Source organism: Carlito syrichta, unplaced genomic scaffold (genome assembly GCF_000164805.1).
Source record: "Carlito syrichta isolate Samal-C Ts95f unplaced genomic scaffold, Tarsius_syrichta-2.0.1 Scaffold303985, whole genome shotgun sequence".
Taxonomy (NCBI): domain Eukaryota; kingdom Metazoa; phylum Chordata; class Mammalia; order Primates; family Tarsiidae; genus Carlito; species Carlito syrichta.
In genome coordinates, this window is record NW_007248081.1 from 426,728 (window position 1) to 449,814 (window position 23,087).

General features: G+C 37.3%; 1 protein-coding gene across 4 annotated transcripts in view; it reads right to left on the reverse strand.

Annotated features, from left to right (window-relative positions):
* DIAPH3 (diaphanous related formin 3) overlaps nt 1-23,087 on the reverse strand; it is a 398,317-nt gene that overhangs the window by 351,711 nt on the left and 23,519 nt on the right. Inside the window, exon 2 of one of the 4 annotated variants that reach the window (XM_008059267.1) lies at nt 14,232-14,264. The exons of the other annotated variants lie outside the window; for them this stretch is intronic. Coding sequence (XP_008057458.1) covers nt 14,232-14,264 — 33 coding nt within the window. The remainder of the gene's footprint in view (nt 1-14,231; nt 14,265-23,087) is intronic. 4 annotated transcript variants of the gene reach the window in all.

Here is a 23,087-nt window from a genome sequence, read left to right on the forward strand (position 1 = left end):
GAGATGTAAAAAGAACCATATAATTATATCATTAAATGTGGGAAAAGTATTCAATAAAATCCAGCATCCTTTTTTGATAAAAACCCTTGAACACCTAGGCATAGCTAGAACGTACCTCAAAATATTAAGAGCAATCTAGGAAAAACCCACAGTCAACATACTGCTAAACAGACAGAAATTGGAAGCATTTCCCCTGAAAATCAGAACAAGACAAGGACGCCCAACTTCCCCCTCCTGCTAAACATAGTGTTGGAAGTCCTAGGAAGAACAATCAGACAAAAGAAGGAAATCAGGGGTACCCAGATATGAAAAGAGGAAGTTATCCCTCTTTGCAGACAACATGATCCTATACCTTGACAACCTAAGCGAATCTGTCAAAAATATTGCACTGATAAAGGACTTTGGCAAAGTCTCGGGGTATAAAATAAACAAGCAAAAGAGAATCTCACTCCTATGCACCAACAATAAACAAACAGAAACCCAAACAAAAAGCACAATCCCATTCACAATAGCTACAAAAAAATTGAAATACCTTGGCACCTTCCTAACCAGAGAAGTGAAAGAACTTTAAAATGTAAACTACAAAACACTGCTTAAAGAAATCAAAGATGGCACAAACAAATGGAAAAATGTTTCATGCTCATGGATTAGAAGAATCAACACTGTTAAGATATCTATCCTACCCAAGGCATTTAACACAAAGATTTAACACAATACCCATTAAATTACCAGCATCATTCTTTTCAGACCTGGAAACAACAATACAGAAATTCATATGAAAACATAAATGTCCACAAATAGCCAAAACAATCCTCAGCAAAAGAAACCAAGCGAGAGGTTCCCACTTCCAGACCTTAAGCTTTATTATAAGGCTACAATAATCAAAACAGCCTGGTATTGATACAAGAACAGGCATATAGAGCAACACAACAGGACACAGATTCCGGAAGCAAAACCTCAATTTCTCAACCAATTCATCTTCAATAAACCCTCCACTAACAACCACTGGGGAGGGGTGAACTTATTCAGTAAATGATGCTGGGAAAACTGGCTGACTACATGCAGAAGATTAAAACAAGACCCCAGTTGGGCGCAGTGGCTCAAGCCTATAATCCCAGCACTTTGGGAAGCAAAAGTAAGGGGATTGCCTGAGCCCATGGATGCGAGAACAGCCTGGGCAACTTGGCAAGACCTCATCTCTACAATAAATCAAAATATTAGCTGGGCGTGATCACGCATGCCTGTAGTTCCAGCTACTTGGAAGGCTGAGGCAGAAGGATAGCCTGAGCCCAGCAGGTCGACATGGGGGTGGCCATGAGCATGTCACTGCACTCCAGCCTGGGTGATGAAGTGAGACTCCAACTCAAAAAAACAACAACAAAAAAGACCCCTACCTATCACCATACACAAAAATCAACTCTAAATGTATCAAAGACCTAAATGTAAAACCGCAAACTATAAGAACCTTAGTATATGCAAGAGACACCCTTATGAAAATTGTAACTCGTGACCAATTCCTGATCAAAACTCCAAATGCCCATGTCATAAGAGACAAGATAGACAAATGGGACCTCTGCAAACTGAAAAAGGTTCTCCACAGCAAAAGAAACAACCAAGAGAATGGGGAGACAGCCTACAGAATGGGAAAAAAATATTTGTCAACTGTATATCTGACAAAGGTCTAACATTTAGGATCTACAAGAAACTCAAACATGCCAAAAAGAAAAAAAACAAGCAATTCTATTACAAAGTAGGCAAAAGACATAGACACTTCTCAAAAGAAGACATACAAGCTGCCAACAGATACACAAAAAAATCCTTAGCCTCACTAATCATCAAAGAAATGCAAACTAAAACCACACTAAGATACCACCTAACTCCCATCAGGATAGCCATCATCAATGACTCAGAAAACAAAAGATGCTGAAGAGGACGTGGGGAAAAAGGAACATCTCTACACTGTTGGTGGGAGTGTAAACTAGTACAATCTCTGTAAAACAGTTTGGCAATTCCTAAAAGATCTAAAAATTGACGTTCCATACGATTCAGCAATTCCCCTTCTAGGAATATACCTGGAGGAACTCAAATCACTCTTTTAAAAAGATACCTGCACACGCATGTTTATTGCAGCATTATTCATAATGGCAAAAACATGGAACCAATCATGCTGCCCATCAAAAGAAGACTGGATTAAAAAATGTGGTACATATACACAATGGAATATTACGCAGCTATAAAGAAGGACAAAATTATGAACTTTGCAGCAACTTGAATGGACTCAGAGTCTATAATACTGAGTGGTCTATCACAGAAACAAACAAATGAGTACCATATGTTCTCACTCATAAGTGGATCCTGAACAATTATCATAATACTATAAGAAAGGGATTGGTAAGCCAGGCTTGGTGGCTCAACCTGTAATCCCGCGCTTTGGGAGGCTGAGGTGAGTGGATTGCCTGAGCCCACGGGTTCGAGACCCGCCTGGGCAACTTGGCGACACCTCATCTCTACAATAAATCAAAAAAATTAGCCAGGTGTGGCAGTGCGCACCTGTAGCTCCAGCTACTTGGAAGGATCGCCGGAGACCAGCAGGCCGAGGCTGCAGTGGCCGGGAGCAGCCACTGCACTCTAGTCTGGGTGACAGAGTAAGACTCCAACTCAACAAAAATAAAAATAAAGGGATTGGTAGTAGTTGGAAACTTCCTGGGGGAAGGGAGGGATTGGCAGTAGTGGGAAACTGCCAGGGAGGGGGTGATAGCACCCTCATCAATAAGAGTACCTGATTTCAAACTAGGTGACATGGGGACCAAAGTGAGGCCCAAACTTTACCCCCACAATGACCATTGGTATAACTAACCCTGAATTGTGCCCCACAACTTTAAAATAAAAATAAATAATAAAATAAAAATTTAAAAAACACACAGGAATGGTGGAGTTGTTTGATAACAGCTAGTTATACCGAGTAAAGTGACCCAGAGAGAAGACTCTGGAGGCAAGGGAAGAGAAAGGGGCAAGCCTAAAGCACTCATCAGAACCCACCCCAGAGCAGATGATATCCACAATGTCTCTACGACCCCATTCACCTGGTGAACTTGGAGGCGAACAGGAAATCCTGTACTTGTATCTGGCAGCAGACTGTAGTTTTTCCAAGATCTGTGAAATGCTTTCCATAAACAGAAGTTTTTCTGTGCCCCTTACAACTAAAACAGTCTCATACCTACTGACCTTTCTCAAACACATCAGTATTCCTTTAGAATAGACTATTTTCAGTTTAGTTTACTTGAAATATTCAAAATAGTTCATTTCTTGTCTTAGAAAACTTCTTAGATACAGTATACCTTTACATACTCTCAGGATTAAAGTCAATGAGTATGATACAATTTTTCCTTTTCAATTAAAAGTCAAGTGTCTCATATAGATGGCTTTAAGGGAAAAGCAAAAAATAATTAGATGTACTTCTGGATTTCATACTTGCCACTCTTGGTGAAAAAAAAGGGATAGTACTTAAATGGCAGCATAAGGCTCTTGATAAAAATCATGTTCTCTGGAGCTGGTCTGTCAGTTTTCCTGGCTGCCCCTATGACTGAAGTTATTTAAGCATTCTCTTGCCTCCCTTTCCCCATCTTTTAAAATGGAAACAATAGTAGTACTTACTCAGAGACTTGTTGTGAAGACTAAATGTGTTTATGTAGTTAACATTTAGAACACTAGTAGCACATAGCTAACAATTACATAGTCCTCACTGTAACTTAATACATCGCCTTTTAATAAGCAGCTACAATTCCCTAGTTATATTTTTACAGTCCCTAAGTAAATTCTCTAGCAACTTATCTCATTCATTTCTAACCAAAAAGTGCCTGCATGTTGATGAGAGATACATTATCCAGTTAGAGAGGCAGGGTCCTACCATGGAAGCCTCGTCTGCCCTATTAGGCTTCAGTCATATAAACAAGTGCAATTAAGCAGTTCCAACAGGGTAAGATATGATCAGATGCAATTTTGATAAATCACTCTGGCTGCTGTGTGGAAAGCCGTCTTTTTAGGGAGCAATGGGAAGTCATTACAAAGTCTGTAGAAGAGAAAATGGGGGACTAGTGATATGGATTTTTCAGGTCAGCCTGGGCTTCAAGTGTCAGCTCCCCGAGTCAGCCAGCCGAGCCCCACAGAAGGTCAGCTCAAGGGGTTGGTAAGCCTGGCCCCAGAAATGTCGGCTCTAATGAGCTAGCAAGACAAGCCCTGAAACTGTTGCTGATTCAGTGGGCTGGCAAGCCTAGCCTCTGGAGTGTCTCAGCTTCAGAGTCTGGCCTTCTTCCAACAGCTCTCCCAGTTTTGCCGGCTCAGTTGGCTGGCAAGCCAGCCTCTGGGGTGCATGGCTCCTCAGTTCAAATGATGTTCTGCAGCTCTTCGGGTGGGGGTTCTTGTCCCGTTCCCAGGAAGAATGAGGGACACGGACAGTCGGAAAGTGAGAAAGCAGGATTTATTAAAAGGACAGAAAAGCTCCTACAGTGGGAGGGGACTCAAGGGGGTTGCTGATTTGGAGCTGAAACCTGGTGCTTATATAGCCCCAAGACTAAGCTGATTGGGTGGTACTTGGCAGTGAGATGATTGGCCGTTTTTCTTTCCCAGCAGTGAGTTCTTAAGCTCTAGCTAGGACCCTCCCTGTCTGTCTGGTTAACCTTTTTCTAGCTATTTCCTCTCTCACTAGCACTCAAAGAGAAGGAACTGAGAGAGAGAGATAAATTCAAAAAAAATAGCCAGCAAGAAAGATTGGAAGGGCAATGCTACCTTCTAAGAGAATACAGGAATAAAACAAATTAGGAGGAAAGTGAAGGCTTCAACTTGGAGCATAGAGTTTCCAGAATAGATGAGAAGTCCACTTAAAGTGCGGCCAATGAATTAGGCCAATGACTTCTTTCTCATGTGGAGGAAAAGGTCTTAGACAGAGATATAGATGGTTAGCTGCAAATTTCAGAGATGATACCCAATAAAGCACTATACACAGAGAACAGTAGCATCAGGAAAAAGACACCTGAGAAATAACAACAGTTTAAGATAGAAAAAAAAATTACACAGTAGAGAAGGGGGGAAAAAAGGTCCAAGAGGTACGACATTGAGAAAATATGGTGTCACAGAAGCCAAAAAATCTTGTTTTGAAGAGAAAACAGACAACTGCATCAAGTAGAGTAAATAAATCCAGAAAGTTCCTAAGAACTAAAAACTAATGAATGTAATTATTAGAGATTTAAAAAAAGTCATTCCTGGATGACAAAGAAGTAACAATAATATTAAACATATGCACGTAACTGCAAAGCTTTAAAATACACGAAGAAAAAACTGACAGAACAAGAAAAATAAAATCCAAAGTTATAGTTGAAGACTTTAATACTTCTTTCTTAATAATTATTAGAAAAAGCAGATAAAAAATCAATAAGAATATAGGTGTGAACAAAATTACCTTTCATTCTGACCTAGTTACTAACTATAAACCTATTCCAAAAAAGCAGAATATATATAAACATTCACCAAGATAAACTACATTCTGGAACAAAAAACAAGACTTTGAAAATTTAAAAAGTGGCTAGGTACTGCGGCTAACACCTGTAATCCCAGCACTTTGGGAGCCCAAGGCCAGAGCACTGTGAGCCTGGGAGTTTGAGACCAGCCTGGGCAACATAGCGAGACCTCATCTCCACAAAAAACAATCAAAAAATAAACCAGGCATGGTGATATATGCCTGTAGTCCCAGTTACTCTGGTGGCTGTGGTGGAAGGATCACCTGAGCTCTGGAAGTTGAGACTATTGTGAGCTGTGATGGTGCCACACTCTAGCCTGGGTAACACAGTGAGACTCCAACTCCAAAAATGAAAAGGACTAGCCGGGCTCGGTGGCTCAGCCTATAATCCCGCGCCTTTGGGAGGCTGAGGTGAGTGGATTGCCTGAGCCCGCAGGTTCAAGACCCGCCTGGGCAGTGAGACCTCATCTCTACAATAAATCAAAAAATCAGCCGGGCGTGGTAGCGCATGCCTGTAATTCCAGCTACTTGGAAGGCTGAGGCAGAAGGATCGCCGGAGCCCAGCAGGTCGAGGCTGCAATGGCTGGGAGCGGCCACTGCACTCTAGTCCGGGCGACAGAGTGAGACTCCAACTCAAAAAAAAAAAAAAAAAGAAAAGGACTATAGTCATACAAACTATAGTCTAGTTTGACCATAGGGGACAGGGAATTAAATTACAAATCATACACAGAATGATATTTGAAAATCCCCAAATATTTGAAAATTAAATAACATATAACAAAATAACCCATGGGTAAAAGAAAAAATTAACAAGAAATTAGAAAATAAACAGCTCAATGAAAATGAAGACACTACATACCAAATTTGTGAAAGACAGCTAAAGCAGCTCTCAGAGGGAAATTTATAGCATAAAATTCTTATTTTAGCAAACAAAAGTCTCAAATCAATGACTTAAGAAACCAGAACAAGAACAAATTTTCATAAAAAGATAAAACAAATAAGTAAAAACAAAAGATCTATAAAGAAAATTGGGCTGGGTATGGTGACTCATCCCTGTAATGCCTGCACTTTGGGAGACGGAGATGAAAGATGAGCCCAAAGTTCGAGACCAAGCCTGGGCAACGTGGTGAGACCTCGTCTCTGATAAATCAAAAAAAAAAAAAAAATTGCCAGGTATGGTGGCATGCACCTGTGGTTCCAGCTACTTGAAAGGCTGAGGCAGAAGGATGATGGCCTGAGCCCAGCAGGTCTAGGCTACAGTGACCGTGAACTGCCACTGCATTCCAGTCTAGGTAACAGAGAGACTCCAACTCAAAAAAGAAAAGAAAAAGAAAATTCATGAAAACAAAAGTTGGTTCTTTGAAAAGATCAGCAGAGTTGCCAAACCTCTAGCCAGATTAATTAGGTAGAAAAAAATAGACAACACTATCAATCTCAATATCAACTATCAATCTCAATATCAACTATCAATCAGGATTGAAAAAGGGGGAATCAATATAGATCCTACATTAAAAGAATAAATATCCCAAACAAATTTATGCGCATAAATCCAACAAAATAGTCGAAGTTTAAAAATTTCTTGAAAGAAAGTACCACGGCTCACTTAAGAAAAAAAAGATTACTTGAAGAATCCTGTATCTAATAATAGACATTTCAAATAAGAAAAAATGGCAAATATGCACATTAAAAGATGTTCAACATTAGTCATTAGGGGAAACAATTTGTCAATTTCTTATCAAGTTAAACATACACTTGCCATATGACTCCTGCCAGAAAACAAAAACATAAGTCCACAAAAAAGAATTATACTCACATGTGCATAGCAATGTTATACATAGTAGCCTAAAACTGAAAATAACCCGAACTACTGAATAGATAAACCAATTGTCATATTACAAAACAATGAGCCAGACACAAAGGCATCACACTGTGTGATTCTATTATGTGAATTTCTAAAAACTGAACTATAGTGCAGAAGGCTGATAAGTGTTTGTCAAGAGCCAGCACTTAAAGGAAGAGAACTGACTGCAAAAGGGCATAGAGGGAACCTTTTGAGGTGACGGAAATGCCTTATATCATAATTATAGTATACACATAATGATGTGCATTTGCCAAAATTCATCGGCCTGTACCCTTAAAGTTGGTGCATTATATTGTATGTAAAGTACATTTCAATTTTAAAAAGTGTATTACTAGCCATACCTCTAAATTATGAATGTATGGCTGACCAAGTATCTTTACTTGATTTGTCCCTTAAGCGATTCCAATACCAAGCTCAAAAGCTATATAATTCACACAAAGTCACACAGCTAGTCAGTGGCAAAGCTAGCACTCTAACCTCACTTTCCTACGTACAACTATGTGTAATAAAGAACAGACACTGATAGAAAAACCTCAGCACTTCCCCTAGTTCTATGCAGGCCAATGTTTGTTTTTCTAGCTATAGTTACTAATCATTAGTGGGCCATGAAATCAGTTTAGTGGATCAGATCACCATTTTTTTAATGGCCTGGAAAAGAGTGAAGAAAAAAGGGGAAAAGAATGGAAAGGAAAAGATCCGATTTCATTATGCTTAGAAATGTTAAATATTGGTTATTAAACTTTTGTTTCAACTGAGAAGCAGCATTTAGAGGTTTATGTATGCTAGGCTACAAACTAAATGGATTTTTTATAGCAACTCCTAGTCAAAAAAATGTTTGAAAGTCATTGCTGCAAGCCAAACAAGAGATTCCAGCAGTGAGGCTGGCTGCAGGGAGGTAAACGAAGAGATGGAGAACAGTAGGAGCGCTGTACTGTACCAAACAGCTGTGAAGGATGAGGAGAAAACAGCAAGTAAAAAACAACATCCAGTGAGCACTTGAATGGGTGTTTTCTAGCAGTTTCCACATTCAATTTCTCCCAACTTACCTTTCAAATTTGTCTCCCCTCACTCTCCCTCCTCTCAACATTTTTTGTCTCTAGAAGGAAAATCTTCTTTTCAACCCAGTTGTAAACTTCCAGTTATAAACAATGGAAGGTTATAAACTAAACAATAAGTTCTCAATCTTTGTATTACCAGCACCTGAACTGCACTTTATACACAGAGAATGCTCAGATATTTGTAGAACGAGCACTGCTTAAAGTCTATTAACTCTGTTTAGGGACCTTAACACTATAGTAATCCTTTATTGCTTTAACAAGACAGCATCCTGTGAAATTCAATTCTGATAGAAACTCAAGAAATAACCTTGAAGTACTTTTTCAGGCCTTTAACAAAATTACTTAGAGACTTTAACATTAATGTTTCCCATGATGTTTCCATTTAATGTTTCTCAAATACTGTTATTCAAATGTATGACTACAGCACGAAGTTATTATTCTCAAATTCTACCTAAAAAAAGACTATTCACATTAAGAAATTCTGTATTAAAAGCTATATATATATATATATATATATATATATATATATATATATATGTTGTGAAGTGGCAAACTTTAATTAGAAAACACATTCCTAGCACATATCAAAACATCAGTGGCAAATGCTTCCCTGAGCGCTAACATACCAGAAATAGCTTAAAGGGTCCTCAAAATATCCCTTTTCACAGCTCTACATTGATCTGTAATACACATCCCCAGAAGGCCCAGCAGCAAATGTGTCACACCACTTCTCTGCCCATACATTAGGGGGAAAAAAATTGGTTGGGGGGAGAGTGGTTCTCGATTTCTTTCTCTTTTCGTTTAAAGATATGTGATACAATTCAGAAGTATGTAAACGAGTGGACATCAAACAGGTAAAGTCTGGGCCTCCCTTTGGTCCCCACTTTGCCTGGTTTGAGATCAGGTACTTTTATTGATGTTGTAACCCCCAATACCCCAACAGTATCTCACTATCGCCAATCCCCTCCCTTTAGTATTATAGTAAATGTTCAGGATCTGCTTATAAGTGACAACATGTGGTACTCTGTTCTTTGTTTCTGTGCTAGATCACTGAGTATTATAGACTCTAAATCCAACCAAGTTGCTGTGAAGTCCACATGTTTGTCCTTCTTTATGGCTGCATAATATTTCATCGTGTATAGATATATATCACTTTTTTTTTTATCCAGTTCAGTTTCAGTGGACAGCACAGTTGGTTCTATGTTTTTGCTATTGTGAATAGTCCTGCAATAAACATGTGTGTGCAGGTGTCTTTTATGTAGAATGATTTGAGTTCCTATGGATATATTCCAGTAGGGAGATTGCTGGGTCATATGGAAGGAAGATCAATGTCTAGTCCTTTTAGAAATCATCACACTGTTTTCCTTAGAGGTTGAACTAGTTTGCATTCCCACCAGCAGTGTAGAAGCATTCCCTTTTCTCCACACCCTTGCCAGCATCTGTTGTTGTTTGTTTTATTAATGATGGCCATTCTTACTGGAGTCAGGTATTTCAATATGATTTTGATTTGCATTTCTCTGATGATTAGTGAGGCTGAGCATTTTTTCATGTGTCTTCTGGCTGCCCGTTTATCTTCTTTTGAGACGTGTCTATTCATGTCTTTGCCCACTTTTTAAAGTGGCTGTTTGTTTTTTTCCTTTCAGCACGTTTGAGTTCCTTGTGGATCCTGGATGTTAGGCCTTTGTCAGATAATTGGCAAATATTTTTTCCCATTCTGTGAGCTGTCTCCCCACTCTCTTGATGATTTCCTTTACTTTGCAGTTTAATGAGGTCCCACTAGTCTACCTTATCTCACGGTATAGACATCTGGAGTTTTGATCAGGAATTGGTTGCCTACTCTGATTTCTATAATGATGTCTCCTATGTTTTCTAAGATTCTTACAGTTTGTGGTTTTACATTTAGGTCTTTGATCCATTTAGAGCTGATTTTTGTGTATGGTGATGGGTAGGGGCCCTGTTTCGTTCTTTCTGCATGTGGTCAGCCAGTTTTCCTAGCACCATTTACTGAATAGGTTCTCCTCTCCCCAGTGGTTGTTGGTGGAGGCTTTGTCGAAGATGAATTGATTGAGAAACTGAGGTTTTTTATCTGGAATCTCTATCCTGTTCCATTGGTCCATATATCTGTTCTTGCATCAGTACCAGGCTGTTTTGATTATGGCCTTATAGTAAAGTTTAAAGTCTGGAAGTGTGGTACCTCCCACTTTGTTTATTTTGCTAAGGATTGTTTTGGCTATTTGTGGTTATTTATGTTTCCATATGAATTTCTGTATTGTTGTTTCCAGGTCTGTATTGTTGTTTCCAGGTCTGAGAAGAATGATAATGGTAATTCAATGGGCATTGCGCTAAATCTGCAGATTGCCTCTGGTAAGATGGACATCTTAACAATGTTGATTCTTCCTAGCCATGAGCATGACATATTTTTCCATTTGTTTGTGTCTTTTTGAATTTCTTTGATCAGTGCTTTGTAGTTTTCATTGTAAAGGTCTTTTACTTCTCTGGTTAGAAAGATGTCAAGGTATTTCAATTTTTTTTTTTTTTTTAGTGGCTACTGTGAAAGCGATTGTGCTTTTTATTTGATTCTGTATCTGTTTTTTGTTTGGTTTAAAATGCAGCCATCTTTTGCACATGTATTTTGTACCCCAAGACTTTGCCAAAGTCCTTTATCAGTACAAGGAGTGCAAGGAGGTTTTTGACAGATTCTCTTAGATTTTCAACGTATAGGATCATATCGTCAGCACAGAGGGATAACTTAATTCCTCTTTTCCTATTTGTATACCTCTGAAGGTAATATTTTTTAAAAGGAGTTAAAAGCAACAACTGAATGCAACAGTTCAATATACTTCTCTATTAGGAAGGGAAAGAAGGTATAATTAGTCCCACTTTACAAATAAGTGAACAACTAACAATCAAACAATTGATTTGCCAAGGTCACAGAGCTAAGAAGTAATAAATCCCTGTCTTTCAACAAGAACCTTCTGATTCCAAATCTATGCTCCTTCCACACTGTATCAGTCAACAATGAGTAAAAATGAATTTACTCTTTGGTGTGTACTGTTCAAGATAGTCATGGTTATTCTCAGTGTGTCCAGCTACCTAACTAGACTGCTCAGTCCTTCCCTAGACTCAACCCCTGGCCTACGCAAGAGACAAGCTAAAGCACAAGACCAAAAGAGGATAGTGAGAGGGAGAAGACAGCAGCACAGTCAGCAAGTCCATGTGAAGAGGGTCAATGATGAAGCCAGGAGAGATGTTTACGTGCACATCTAAGAGGAAAGCAGGGGCAAGGCAACATTCAGCGGTCCAGTCAGGTCAGGAAGACTGACAGAAGGTCCCTGTCACGGCTTCCATGCCCTGTGCAAAAGGTAAGACTCCATCACTGGGAAGCCTGACTAGGGCCAAAGCAGGCCTTAATCCAACACTAGACAGGTTATTAGAGTAGTGACTCTTTTACTTGTTCAATAAAAAATGTATTAAAATGCACACTATGTGCCAGAAAACATGTCAGGTACTAGAAGCATTACTAACACATTGCTTCTGCATTCAAAAGGTTTAAACCGGTGAAAGAGGCGGACAATAAATGATGTAGTGATCAAAATTTCACTAGACATCATGGTGAAAACCCAAAAGTTTTAGCCTTACCAAGACCAGTTAAAAGGATGAGGGGAGAGGTGAGAGGAATGGGAGCAAAACAGAAAAAGAATTAAGAAATTCCTCATTGGGGAACCCAATTATTCACAGAAGATAGAGTAAGATAACTTCTGAAATGGTCTGTGGAAGTCACATAATGGCTGTTTCTAAACCTTAGGGTAAAGATTGTGGGTATGCAAAGATACCCATGCTTGAGTGAAAGAGGAAAAACTATGCAAAGTCCATAAAATATGAATAAACCCCAAAAACATCATCAAACAGAATACTGCCCTGAAGTAAAAATGAATGAAGTAGTGACACATGCAACAATGTGGATGAACCTCAGAAATATTATGCGAAGTGAAAGAAGTCAGTAACAAAAGACCATATATTGTATGAGTCCATTTACATGAAATATCCAGGATAGGAAAATCTACAGAGACAGAAAGTAGACTGATTGTTGCCTACGGCTGAGGAAGCTGAGGAAAAATGGAGGGGGACTATTTGTGAATATGAGGTTTCTTTTAAGGGTTATGAAAATGTTCTAAAATCGACTGCAGTGATGATTGTACAATTTTTATTAACATACTAAAACTCACTGAATTATATACTTTTAATGGGTGAACTGTATGCTGTGTAAATTACATATCAAATCTGTTACAAATATATCATTGCATATTCTCATAAAAATTCAAACACAAAAATTACAGACGATTTGATTATCAGCCTGAAGAAGTCATTTGCAGGATAGGTTAAGTCAACAGTTAATCTATGAGATTTGGAACTATGTGGAACAAGACGATAGCTATGGCTGTACCAGGTGCCAGCTGGACACACTTGGGTGAGCTACGTAACCTGTCAGAGCCTCAAAGTTGCCACCTCTTTAAAAAAAAGGCAACATCTACCTTGCAAGGTGAGAAACAACTTATGTAATCTATAAGTGGTCCATATCACTATAGTTTTCTAAGTATTCGTATATGAAAAGTAAATGTTACCCAAAATTTTACACAAATATCCTATTCTTAGATACTATTCACAGAATATTCTAATTCAATTTTTTAAATTATTCATTACAAGACTTATGTTTCATTCATCTTGGCATATCTACCTTACACAATGCCTAAAGAGTCCTTTGGAAGTCAGAGGTGCTAAACATTTTTTGAGTGCTTGCTATGTTCTAGGCACTCTGTTTCATGCTTGGTATATGGTAAATTTGAATTTAAAATCTGGTCAATGGAGTGCCATGCTTTTTCCTCTATAACAAGCTTACATGTTTTTGACGTAATTGTTTATTTGGTTTTGCTGTTCTTCCTATTGTTAATTTTACCATTAACCACAAATTACATTAAAAAATAATTTCTCTGGCCAGGTGTGGTGGCTCAAGCCTGTAATCCCAGCACTTTGGGAGGCCAAGGTGAAAGGATTGCCTGAGTCCATGGGTTCCAGAACATCCTGAGCAACTTGGCAAGACCTCATTTCTACAATAAATCAAAAAACAAAATTAGCCGGGTATGATAGCATACGTCTGTAGTTCCAGGTTCCTGGAAGGCTTAGGCGGAAGAGTCTCCGGAGCCCAGCAGGTTGACACCAGGGTGGCCATGAGCATACCATTGTACTCCAGGCTGGGTGACGGAGTGAGACTCCAACTCAAAAAAAAAAAATTCTCTGAAAAACTTGACTATTCAAGAATCTGTAACAGTGCTAAGAAGCCTGTTATTTTCAACATGAAGAACATATCGTGAGACATGCTTGGTTCTCTCATTTTTAAGCAAAATTTACTTAAAATCTATACATGATGTTTCTGTCTGGTTTACTTTTAGCAACTGTATATTTCTAAAAAGCTGACATGTCTGTGGCTATTGTTTCTACCTCTTTTTAAAATGTGCAATTCATTCCTAAAGAATGAAAATTGATTTGAATAATTCAAAGTTGACTAACAATTTGAAATTAAACAAATTTTTAAATTAATATATCCACTATTGACTTTTACAACTTAAAAGCAAAGATTTAGTGCATTTTACCAGTTTGGCCTCTTATTTTAGCAATATAAGAACAGTACATTTTCAATACATGTGGCTTTTAGCAACTTCAAAGGTGTTAGCAAAGCACACACCATCAACATTACATGGTTAGTTAAAATTCATAACAAAGGAAACGTAGAGAATAATCTTACCATATCATCCGTCAGTGTCTTAATATTTAAATGCTGCAAATGAAAAAAACCAATCATGTCAGTAATTTCTAGTAGCTTTTTTAAATTTTAGTTAATAGGGTACATTCAAAACTCTACAATGCTAATTTGAATGTAATTAAATTCCTGACAGTCTAATAAAAATGCATTATATATTGTTTTAATTTCTTTCTCAAAAAGATGGACAAAAGTTACCCAGCACGCAGTACTTTCATATGTTCACTGAAATTTCTTGCCTCTGTAAACCTCACAAACTAGAAACCTGACTGTGATACAATAAACATATTCTTCCAATTAATAGTGTTAATTACTATTAAGTCTATAAGTTCAAAGCACAATGGATATTTAAAAATTTAAATATAATCTTCAGAAAATTTTTCATATAAAACAGTGAAACTTTAAATTTGCCATTAGTATGCACCATAACAGATAATAAAGTACTTTGTTGGCTTAATTAACTTAACCAATTCTAGTAACGAAGAGGAATATACTAGAATAACTATTTGCATCTTTAACATCAGTTTTTTATCACCAGTGGTGACAGTAGACACTTTTCAATTTCATTGCTAGCTTCGAGAACCCTTTTGCTGATTTCCTTGCTAGACAAACATAAGACCACTTTAGAAAGTGAATAAATTAGTTTCCTGCAAAGTGCAATCTAAAAGAAAAAAAACAATTATTTAGAAAAAAAAAACACAGAAATCTAAGTTTTATAAATCTCTGAGTCGGACAAGATGTTATATTCAAATAGCTGGAATGGAATCAATTATCAATTCTCCTATCTCTAATTCATTGGAGTATTAGATCTTTAAAAGGTCAGAAAAAAAGCCATGCACATTTTCTAAATAGAAAATCAGATCTATTATTTTAAGTATAAAAAAAACAGGTGTTAACAGTCATCATCTAACAGAGTAAGTGGTACATAGTAAAATTCAACATTTATTTAATGTAATGAAATTTAGCATTCATGTTTATATACTCAAGTACACCTTCATGCTACACCTTCATGCTCATGAATCTACCTCAGTGATGATCCAGATTAAAAATCTGTACAATGTAAAACACTGCCCCAGATTTTCTTCCCCCTTTCTTTCACCAAGATATTCCTCCTAGTGCAAAGGGGGAAATGGTAACTGGAAGACTCTAAAACGAACTTTGTATAAACGAAAAAAAATGTAACCAAATGACCATTAGCCATACCACTAGGTTTCAGACTGAACTGCCTGTTGAGTTAGAACTACCTACTTTGATCAGGAATAAAGAAGTAATAACAGTAGATTAACTAAGGGTGTCTAACACTTGGTTAGCGAATTTGCTTTTTATTGATACTATCTTCAGCCTTTGAAATTAATAACTATGCATAGTGGTGCTTAAGAGCGGGAATGATCCTGACCAGGGCTGTAAAGTTTCCAAGACGCTTAGGGCCAGAGTGTCACCCCAGGCACAATTACTAGAATTAAACCCTAAACTACAGGGCTCTCATGTTTGCAGAGAAAGGAGCTAAGGAAATGCCCATGTGGAGCTTCCTTCCTCTGACTGCTGGCTGTATGAGTACCTTCATGCCAGTAGAGGTTTCCAGCTCATTGCACTTAGTTAGACATAGCTCACTCTTAGTTCTTCTACAATCAGAGGTTACCACCCCAGTCACAACTCGTATCACTCTTGAAAGGCATCATTTCAAGTTACTGTGACAAGAAGAATAATGTAGTCAACTTCTGACAAAATTGCATGCCAAGTGGCCTAATGCTTCAAAAGTAAAACATAAGTAATCAAGTATAAAGCTGGGCGACAGAGTGAAACTCCAACTCAAAAAAAAAAGCTGAAAAACTCCTGTGTGAAATAGTATACAACAATAAAGAGAAAACACTTACTTACACAAAGAAATATTCCCACAGACCAGTTTGAGTTACCTCAGGAAAATGCCACTGAAGTAATATATATATATAAATTATATTATATAAATATAATATATAGACAAAGAAAATAGACAATTAAGAGAAATAAGACTAAGACTCATGCAAGATTTATAATCTAAAAACTGCATAAAAGATAAAGAAAGTAAAAGTACTAGATAAAAAATAGAAAATGTAAGTTACATGATGCAAAATTCAGGCAATATAAACAAAAGAAGCATTTGTATGTACCCTCAACGGCCTAAAATTAGACAGTCTTTTAAATTAGAGTTGAAATAACAACTTTCAGGAAATAGAACAGTCACTCCTATAAAGACAAAGCAACAGAAGAATGCACTTTTGGTCATAGGTTTGGTTTGTTTTTTTTTTAATATTTTTAAACGATATCACTGAAGGTCTAGCTTTTAAAAAGATTCAGGCCAGGTGCAGTGGCTGAAGCCTGTAATCCCAGCACTTTGGGAGGCCAAGGCGAAGGTTTGCCTTAGCCTAGGGGTTCGAGATCAGCCTGGGCAATTTGGTGAGCAATTTGGTGAGACCTCATCTCTACAATAAATAATAAAAATAATAAATAAATAAATAAAAATAAACAAATAAATAAATAAGCCAGGTGTGGTAGCACGCGCCTGTAGGGCTGAGGCAGAAGGATCGGCCAGTAGGTCGAGGGTGTCACTGCTCTCCAGCCTGGGCGACACAGTGAGACTCCAACTCGAAAAGAAAAAGAGAAAAAAGGATTCAGTTCTTAAAGTCTTCACCTATTTTTTAAAACTATATAGGCATGTACATAAGCCCAGTTACAACCTCTTATTGTTATACAGTATCCTTCACAAAAAACATTTGATGAATCAGCACAGAATCATAATGCAGGAAGAAATAAGAAAACTCAAAGGGATGTAGATGTGGAGAGGGTAACAGAGTCTGAGACAAGAAAGAAATTAAGGTCACGTTCATTATTCCTTCTCTTCTGGAGAATTCTTACCTATCAATTTTTACCATTAGCAAGAGAAGCCAGTAAGGCAGGAAATGACAGTAAATTCAAGGGCCCAGACAGGACTGAAAATATTGACTAACAGAGTAAGATGCTAGAAAACTGATCTGAGAATTTTGCTTCCATATCCAAACAATAAAGTCAGAACAGGTTTCATTTCAGAGACTACATAGTTATTTGTCTATACACATGCAATCTTAAAGCAACTGCTAAAGACAATCCTAAAAACAACTGCTAAAGACAGGCTAGCATTAAAAATCTGAACAGGTCTAAGCACTAGTAATTTCCCCTAAAAACTGGAATGTCCAGTCATAGTCTACTTCAAAGAAGAATTTAGGAAAAATTTTTTAAAAACACTAAATACTTACTGAAAAAATGGAAAAACTATATAAAGTGGTACACTTTTGTATGTCTGAATTTTAAAATTAAATCCAAGTTAATCATTTAAAGGTTTATTCTCTCAAAGCCCTGCCTATTTGGCTTATAAATGTACAAAATAAATACTATCTATGAAGTTGAAATTGCTGAAAGGAAGAGAGGGAGAAAAGAAAAGAACATAACAGATAAAATCCTCAGATAATTCTGTGGGGTTTTAGCTTTTCTTTTGTAGATACAAAACTATAAGGGCAACATCTTTAATTAAAGTAAGAAAAAACTTTGTAACACAAAACTATTACTTTTACACTGGTATCTGAGGTACTGTTTAAATGTCTGGTTAACTAAGACACTTAAAATATGAAGTGCTTGTGTTTTATAGCCACTGGCAATGCTCTTTACTATCTTTAGTCCAGGAAAATAAGAACTGTACACATCAATCCAGTTCATGAGTAGCCTTTGAGGACACCCACTCCAAGAAGGAAATAGAAACATAAAGTCGACTATTAAATGGAAACAACCAGGAACGCCTTTAAAAATAATAATAACCTGATAGCAACTTTTTAGGGTCACATTTATCCCCCTAAAAAGGTTAAAAGCATACAGTTTTATTAAGACTTTCACACCTAAATGTGACTTTGTGACCTTTAGTTATATTATCTGCCCTACAAATCTACAGATGTTATTAATGCTGCATGGCAGTGAAATAAAATAAAACTGGTGACAACGTTAAAATATAAACAGTTCTGTCCACAGGACCACTGGTAATGAGTTAAGGTATGGTATTCCAGTTTCCTAAGCCAAAAACTCACCCTTCTTCCTGTGAACCTATGCTTCTCAACTTACTAATTCTATTTTCTTCCTAAAAAGTAAGGAGCACCACATATAGATGGGTAACAATGTTTTCTGCTAATGACAGTTCCTAGGATGAATGGTCAAGAGGGTCACTCTGGAATTGAAAAAGAGAAGCCTTTACAGATTTTTCTTCAAAAGAACATAGGATTCAGGGGGAAAAAAGTAGAAACACAGAACACAGGTCTCTACATTCCCATTTAAGCAACGCATCAGAACTTTTATTGAAGTAGTGCATGCTGTAAAAAAATAGATTTAGAGCTTTCAGAGCACTGTGCTTATGCTATGAATATCAAGAGATATATGACAGTTCACCCATTAATTTAGTTGACAAGCAACAATTTAGTTTACAAGCAACAAAAAAACCAGATCAATTATAATAGATAAAGCAACATGCAAGCCCCTGAAGTTCACACGTAATGAAAAGATTCCAAGCTGTAGCCTAAGACTTCTAACATATCTCATGTTTTCTTTCACTGGTTAGCATATCTAAACTAGCAGACCAGTGAAACAAAGGATCTGTCCATGCATATTATTAGGCACATAACAGTTACCAGGCTTAGATCAACTTGTCATTATCATCAGAGCCAAATATATGATAATATTTTTAAATAATCTTCAGTTGACATAATTTAATTCCATTAAATTTACATCATTTGACTGGGTCACTATGGGGATTACCAACAAGGGGGAAACATGTAACATTAAAGCCTCCAAGCATACTTGACTCAATTTTTATAAACTAGACCCTATAGACTAGCTGGTTTTCAGCTTTTTGGTGCACACAAGAATCACACCAAGACTTTTTTGAAAAAAATAAGACTACAGGGCCTGAGCCTTCCAAGACTCTAATTCAGTAGGTCTCAGGTGGGACTTGGGAACCCACATGCTTAAGGAACCATGCCTGTAATGGTGCTGCAGCATGCCCACACGAGAAAGCCACTATCAGTCATTAAACATGCCCTCAGCCCATATACATATTAATCTCACACCATGTGGCTCACTTTAAAAACTGAGTATCCCTGAAACAAGTCACATGAAGCGTACAGATCAGAAGTACAAGAGCAGCCTTTCAAGTAGCTGGAACTACAGGCACGCGCCACACCAAAAAAAAAAAAAAAAACTACAAGAGAATTTCAATAAAGCAAAAGACAGAGAGCTGATAGAGTTGGGACAGGCTTTACTGCCATGAACTGACAGAAGAGAATTCAACAATCTCTAGAATGTCAGATGAACTACAACTGTATCATTTATTCAAATGTTTAGTCTGTCTCTAGGGTTATCTTCAATCTCATAAGCATATATGTACTGAAGATCGTTCATTATATTAAACGATGACATTATACCATTTGCTTGACAAAATGAATAAATGGTAGGTTGTCACACTAACACAGTAAAGCTATACCTTAAGGGAAAAAAAGCAAGGATCAGTCTTCTCTTAATCATAATCTGGCTGGGTATGGTCGCTCTTGCCTGTAATTCCAGCACTTTGGGAGCCCAAGGCAGGAGGATTGCCTGAGCCCAGGAGTATGAGACTAGCCTAGGCAACATAGCAAGACCTCATCTCTACAGTAAATCAAAAATTAGCCTGACGTGGCGGCCCATACTTGTAGTCCCAGCTAGTTAGGAGACCGAGGTAGAAGGATCACCTGAGCCCAGCAGGTCATGGCTGCAGTAGCCTGTGTGACAGAGTCTCAAAAAAAAAAAAAATCATTATCTGTGGTTGGTGGTAGTATGCTAAATTATTACTCATATTTTTGTTTTAAAGTCTAGATTATTCCTTTCCACCAATAACTTATATGTACTTCATATATTACTTCAACCTAATAACATTTCTAATTTACATACCCATGTTTATTGTAATATCAACACCACTTAGAAAGACTGTGGAAACATAAAATAATATTACCACTATCCATGACACTAAACACACATACTGGGTCTAAGGATCATCTCCCTAGAAACTACACAACAGATATAGATGTGAAAATATTATTCTTCAAGGGCTCCAGATTTAACATCTGAGAAAGGCCAAAAATAACAGTGAAGCTTTCATAGCACTGAGGACAAGAGCAGAGCTGGCTGTTTGATACTGTAAAAAAAAAAAAAAAACTTTTATAACTTGACAGCTCCTCGGGTGGTCGTTTTTTAGGTTCGAGGTAGAGAGAAGTAAGAGAGATGTTAGAAACAGATGAGAACTGGGAAAAGCTCTCCAGTTTCTAATCTGTTCATTTATTCAAAACTGTAATACTGCCACCCTCATCATCTACTATCCATTATCCAAATCTTCTCTACCACATTCAAAAATCCAGACCTCTCTTCTCCATAATTCCTACTTTGTGAAAGAAGAGTCCTCAAGAAAGATCAGCTTTAGGAAGGAGGCATCATTCAAGTGTTCGCAGAAGTGGAGGGAAAAGATTCGCAGTCATGAGAACACAAGGAAACACTTGCCTCCTAGAAAAACCAACTACCATATTGTGTCTTGGAACTCTGAGCTAGATTACACATCATGATGGTTAGGTACCTAACCAGCCATTTTGTATTCTAACATGACTCCAGCACTTTTTCCTTCAATGAACTCATTCAATGTTGAGGTAATATAAAAGGAAAAATACAATTGCAACTTATAATAACATAGCTTTTATACTTAATTTTAAAATGTTCTCTTCAACTGTTCCAGCTCTTTTCACCTATACTACCAGATCAAAACTCTTCTGCAATATGTCCAGGGAAAAGAGATTCAAATCTTAGAAACACTTTACAAGTAGGTTGAGTTGTAGGTTATGAGAACCCAAAACCTTCCTCATCAACTGGAGAAGGCTGAAAAGCATTTGAAGCATTTACTATAGAGAGATTTAAACTCATCCCAGAGCTCCCAGAAACACTTTGAAGCTTATCCAAATTACTAAATTACTTCCCAGAATTCCTTAGCTTCCTAGACATCTTGTCCATGACACAAATTTAGACTGAATATTCCTGAGGCTAATAAGGAACCAGATTATTTCACACATATTTGAGAAGAATTTTGTTTATATTTCAGCATCACCATGAAGAAAAGAAATTTGATTAAACCATTTTAGAGAACAATTTGGTAAAACAATTCTTATGTTCATACTTTAAGCTAGTAATTTTACTTCTAAAGTCCATACTTAAAAAATAAGATAGCCGGACATGGTGACACGTGCCTATAGCTCCAGCTACTTGGAAGGCTGAAGCGGAAGGATCACCTGAGCCCAGCAAGTGAAGGCTGCGGTGGCCACAAGCGTGCTACTACACTCCAACTTGGGCGACAGAGTGAGACTCCAACTCAAAAAAAAAAAGATTGCATTTGTAGAGCCGGGCTCGGTGGCTCAGCCTATAATCCCGTCCCTTTGGGAGGCTGAGGTGAGTGAATTGCCTGAGCCCGCGGATTCAAGACCCACCTGGGCAGCGAGACCTCATCTCTACAATAAATCAAAAAATCAGCCAGGCATAGTAGCACATGCCTGTAATTCCAGCCACGTGGAAGGCTGAGGCGGAAGGATCGTCGGAGCCCAGCAGGTCGAGGCTGCGGTGGCCAGGTGCGGCCACTGCACTCCAGTCTGGGCGACAGAGTGAAACTCCAACTCAAAAAAAAAAAAAAAAAAATTACATTTGTAATATAATTCCAACTTCATTAATATACACATTCATGGAAAGAATAAAACAGAAATCATTGGCAATTTTACATTTCTGAATTGTGAGATCTGGGGTACTTTTTCATATTCTCATGTATTTTCCCATGTGTCTACAATGAGCATATTTATTTTTATATATTTTATACAAAAAGTTTTTAAGTTACTATGGATAATGCTTTTCACACTGAGCAGAAAATAATTAGTTCCTTTTCAAATAAAAATGTATTTCTTAGTTAAAAAAGAAAAATTGAAAATCAAAAAAATCTAATACTGTGAGCACAGACTTTTTAACAGGCTAGATATTTTAATGTATATTTTCAAGTATGTCAGAATATATTAAGCACATTATTCACTTGTTTTCTAATTCACATACATAAATTAACCAATCTCAAAAAGCTCCTTGGTTCTGTGAGTTATTGATGTTGTCACCTGCTACAGACTTAATTCACGAAAAATATACGAATCACTACATCACAAGCACAAATCCTTTTGACACAAATTCAATTTCTGTGGCAACAATAATATATTGACTTAGCTTTATTTTTCTACTTTATGACACTTATTAATGGCAGAGATAAAAGAAATCTATCATTTTTCTTTATTGTAAATGTAAACGATATAATGCCATCTTGAGAAAGTTAAGGTAAATACCACTCACTAGATAATCTCTAAATGTAAAGGAGGATAAGAAGTCAAAACATAAGAAATAAAATGTAAGACTTAAGATTTTTCAAGCAAGACCTAGTCTCATAATCTTAATTGTTTTCTACTACACAATATAATTAGCCCACCAACATGGGCAAAACTGGACATCAAATATGAAGAAGACACAGTCTCTGCCCTTGGGAGCTTACCACCAAAAGAATAGCAAGATAAGACAGAAAACAACCAAAACGCAAGACTATGAATAAGCAGCATACCAAGATATTCTGTGGTGACTGGAAGAAAAGGCAGAATCACACTGTCTGCTAATTATACATGCTTAAATACATGCTAATTTTTTTTTTTTTTTTTGAGTTGGAGTCTCACTCAGTCGCCCAGACTGGAGTGCGGTGGC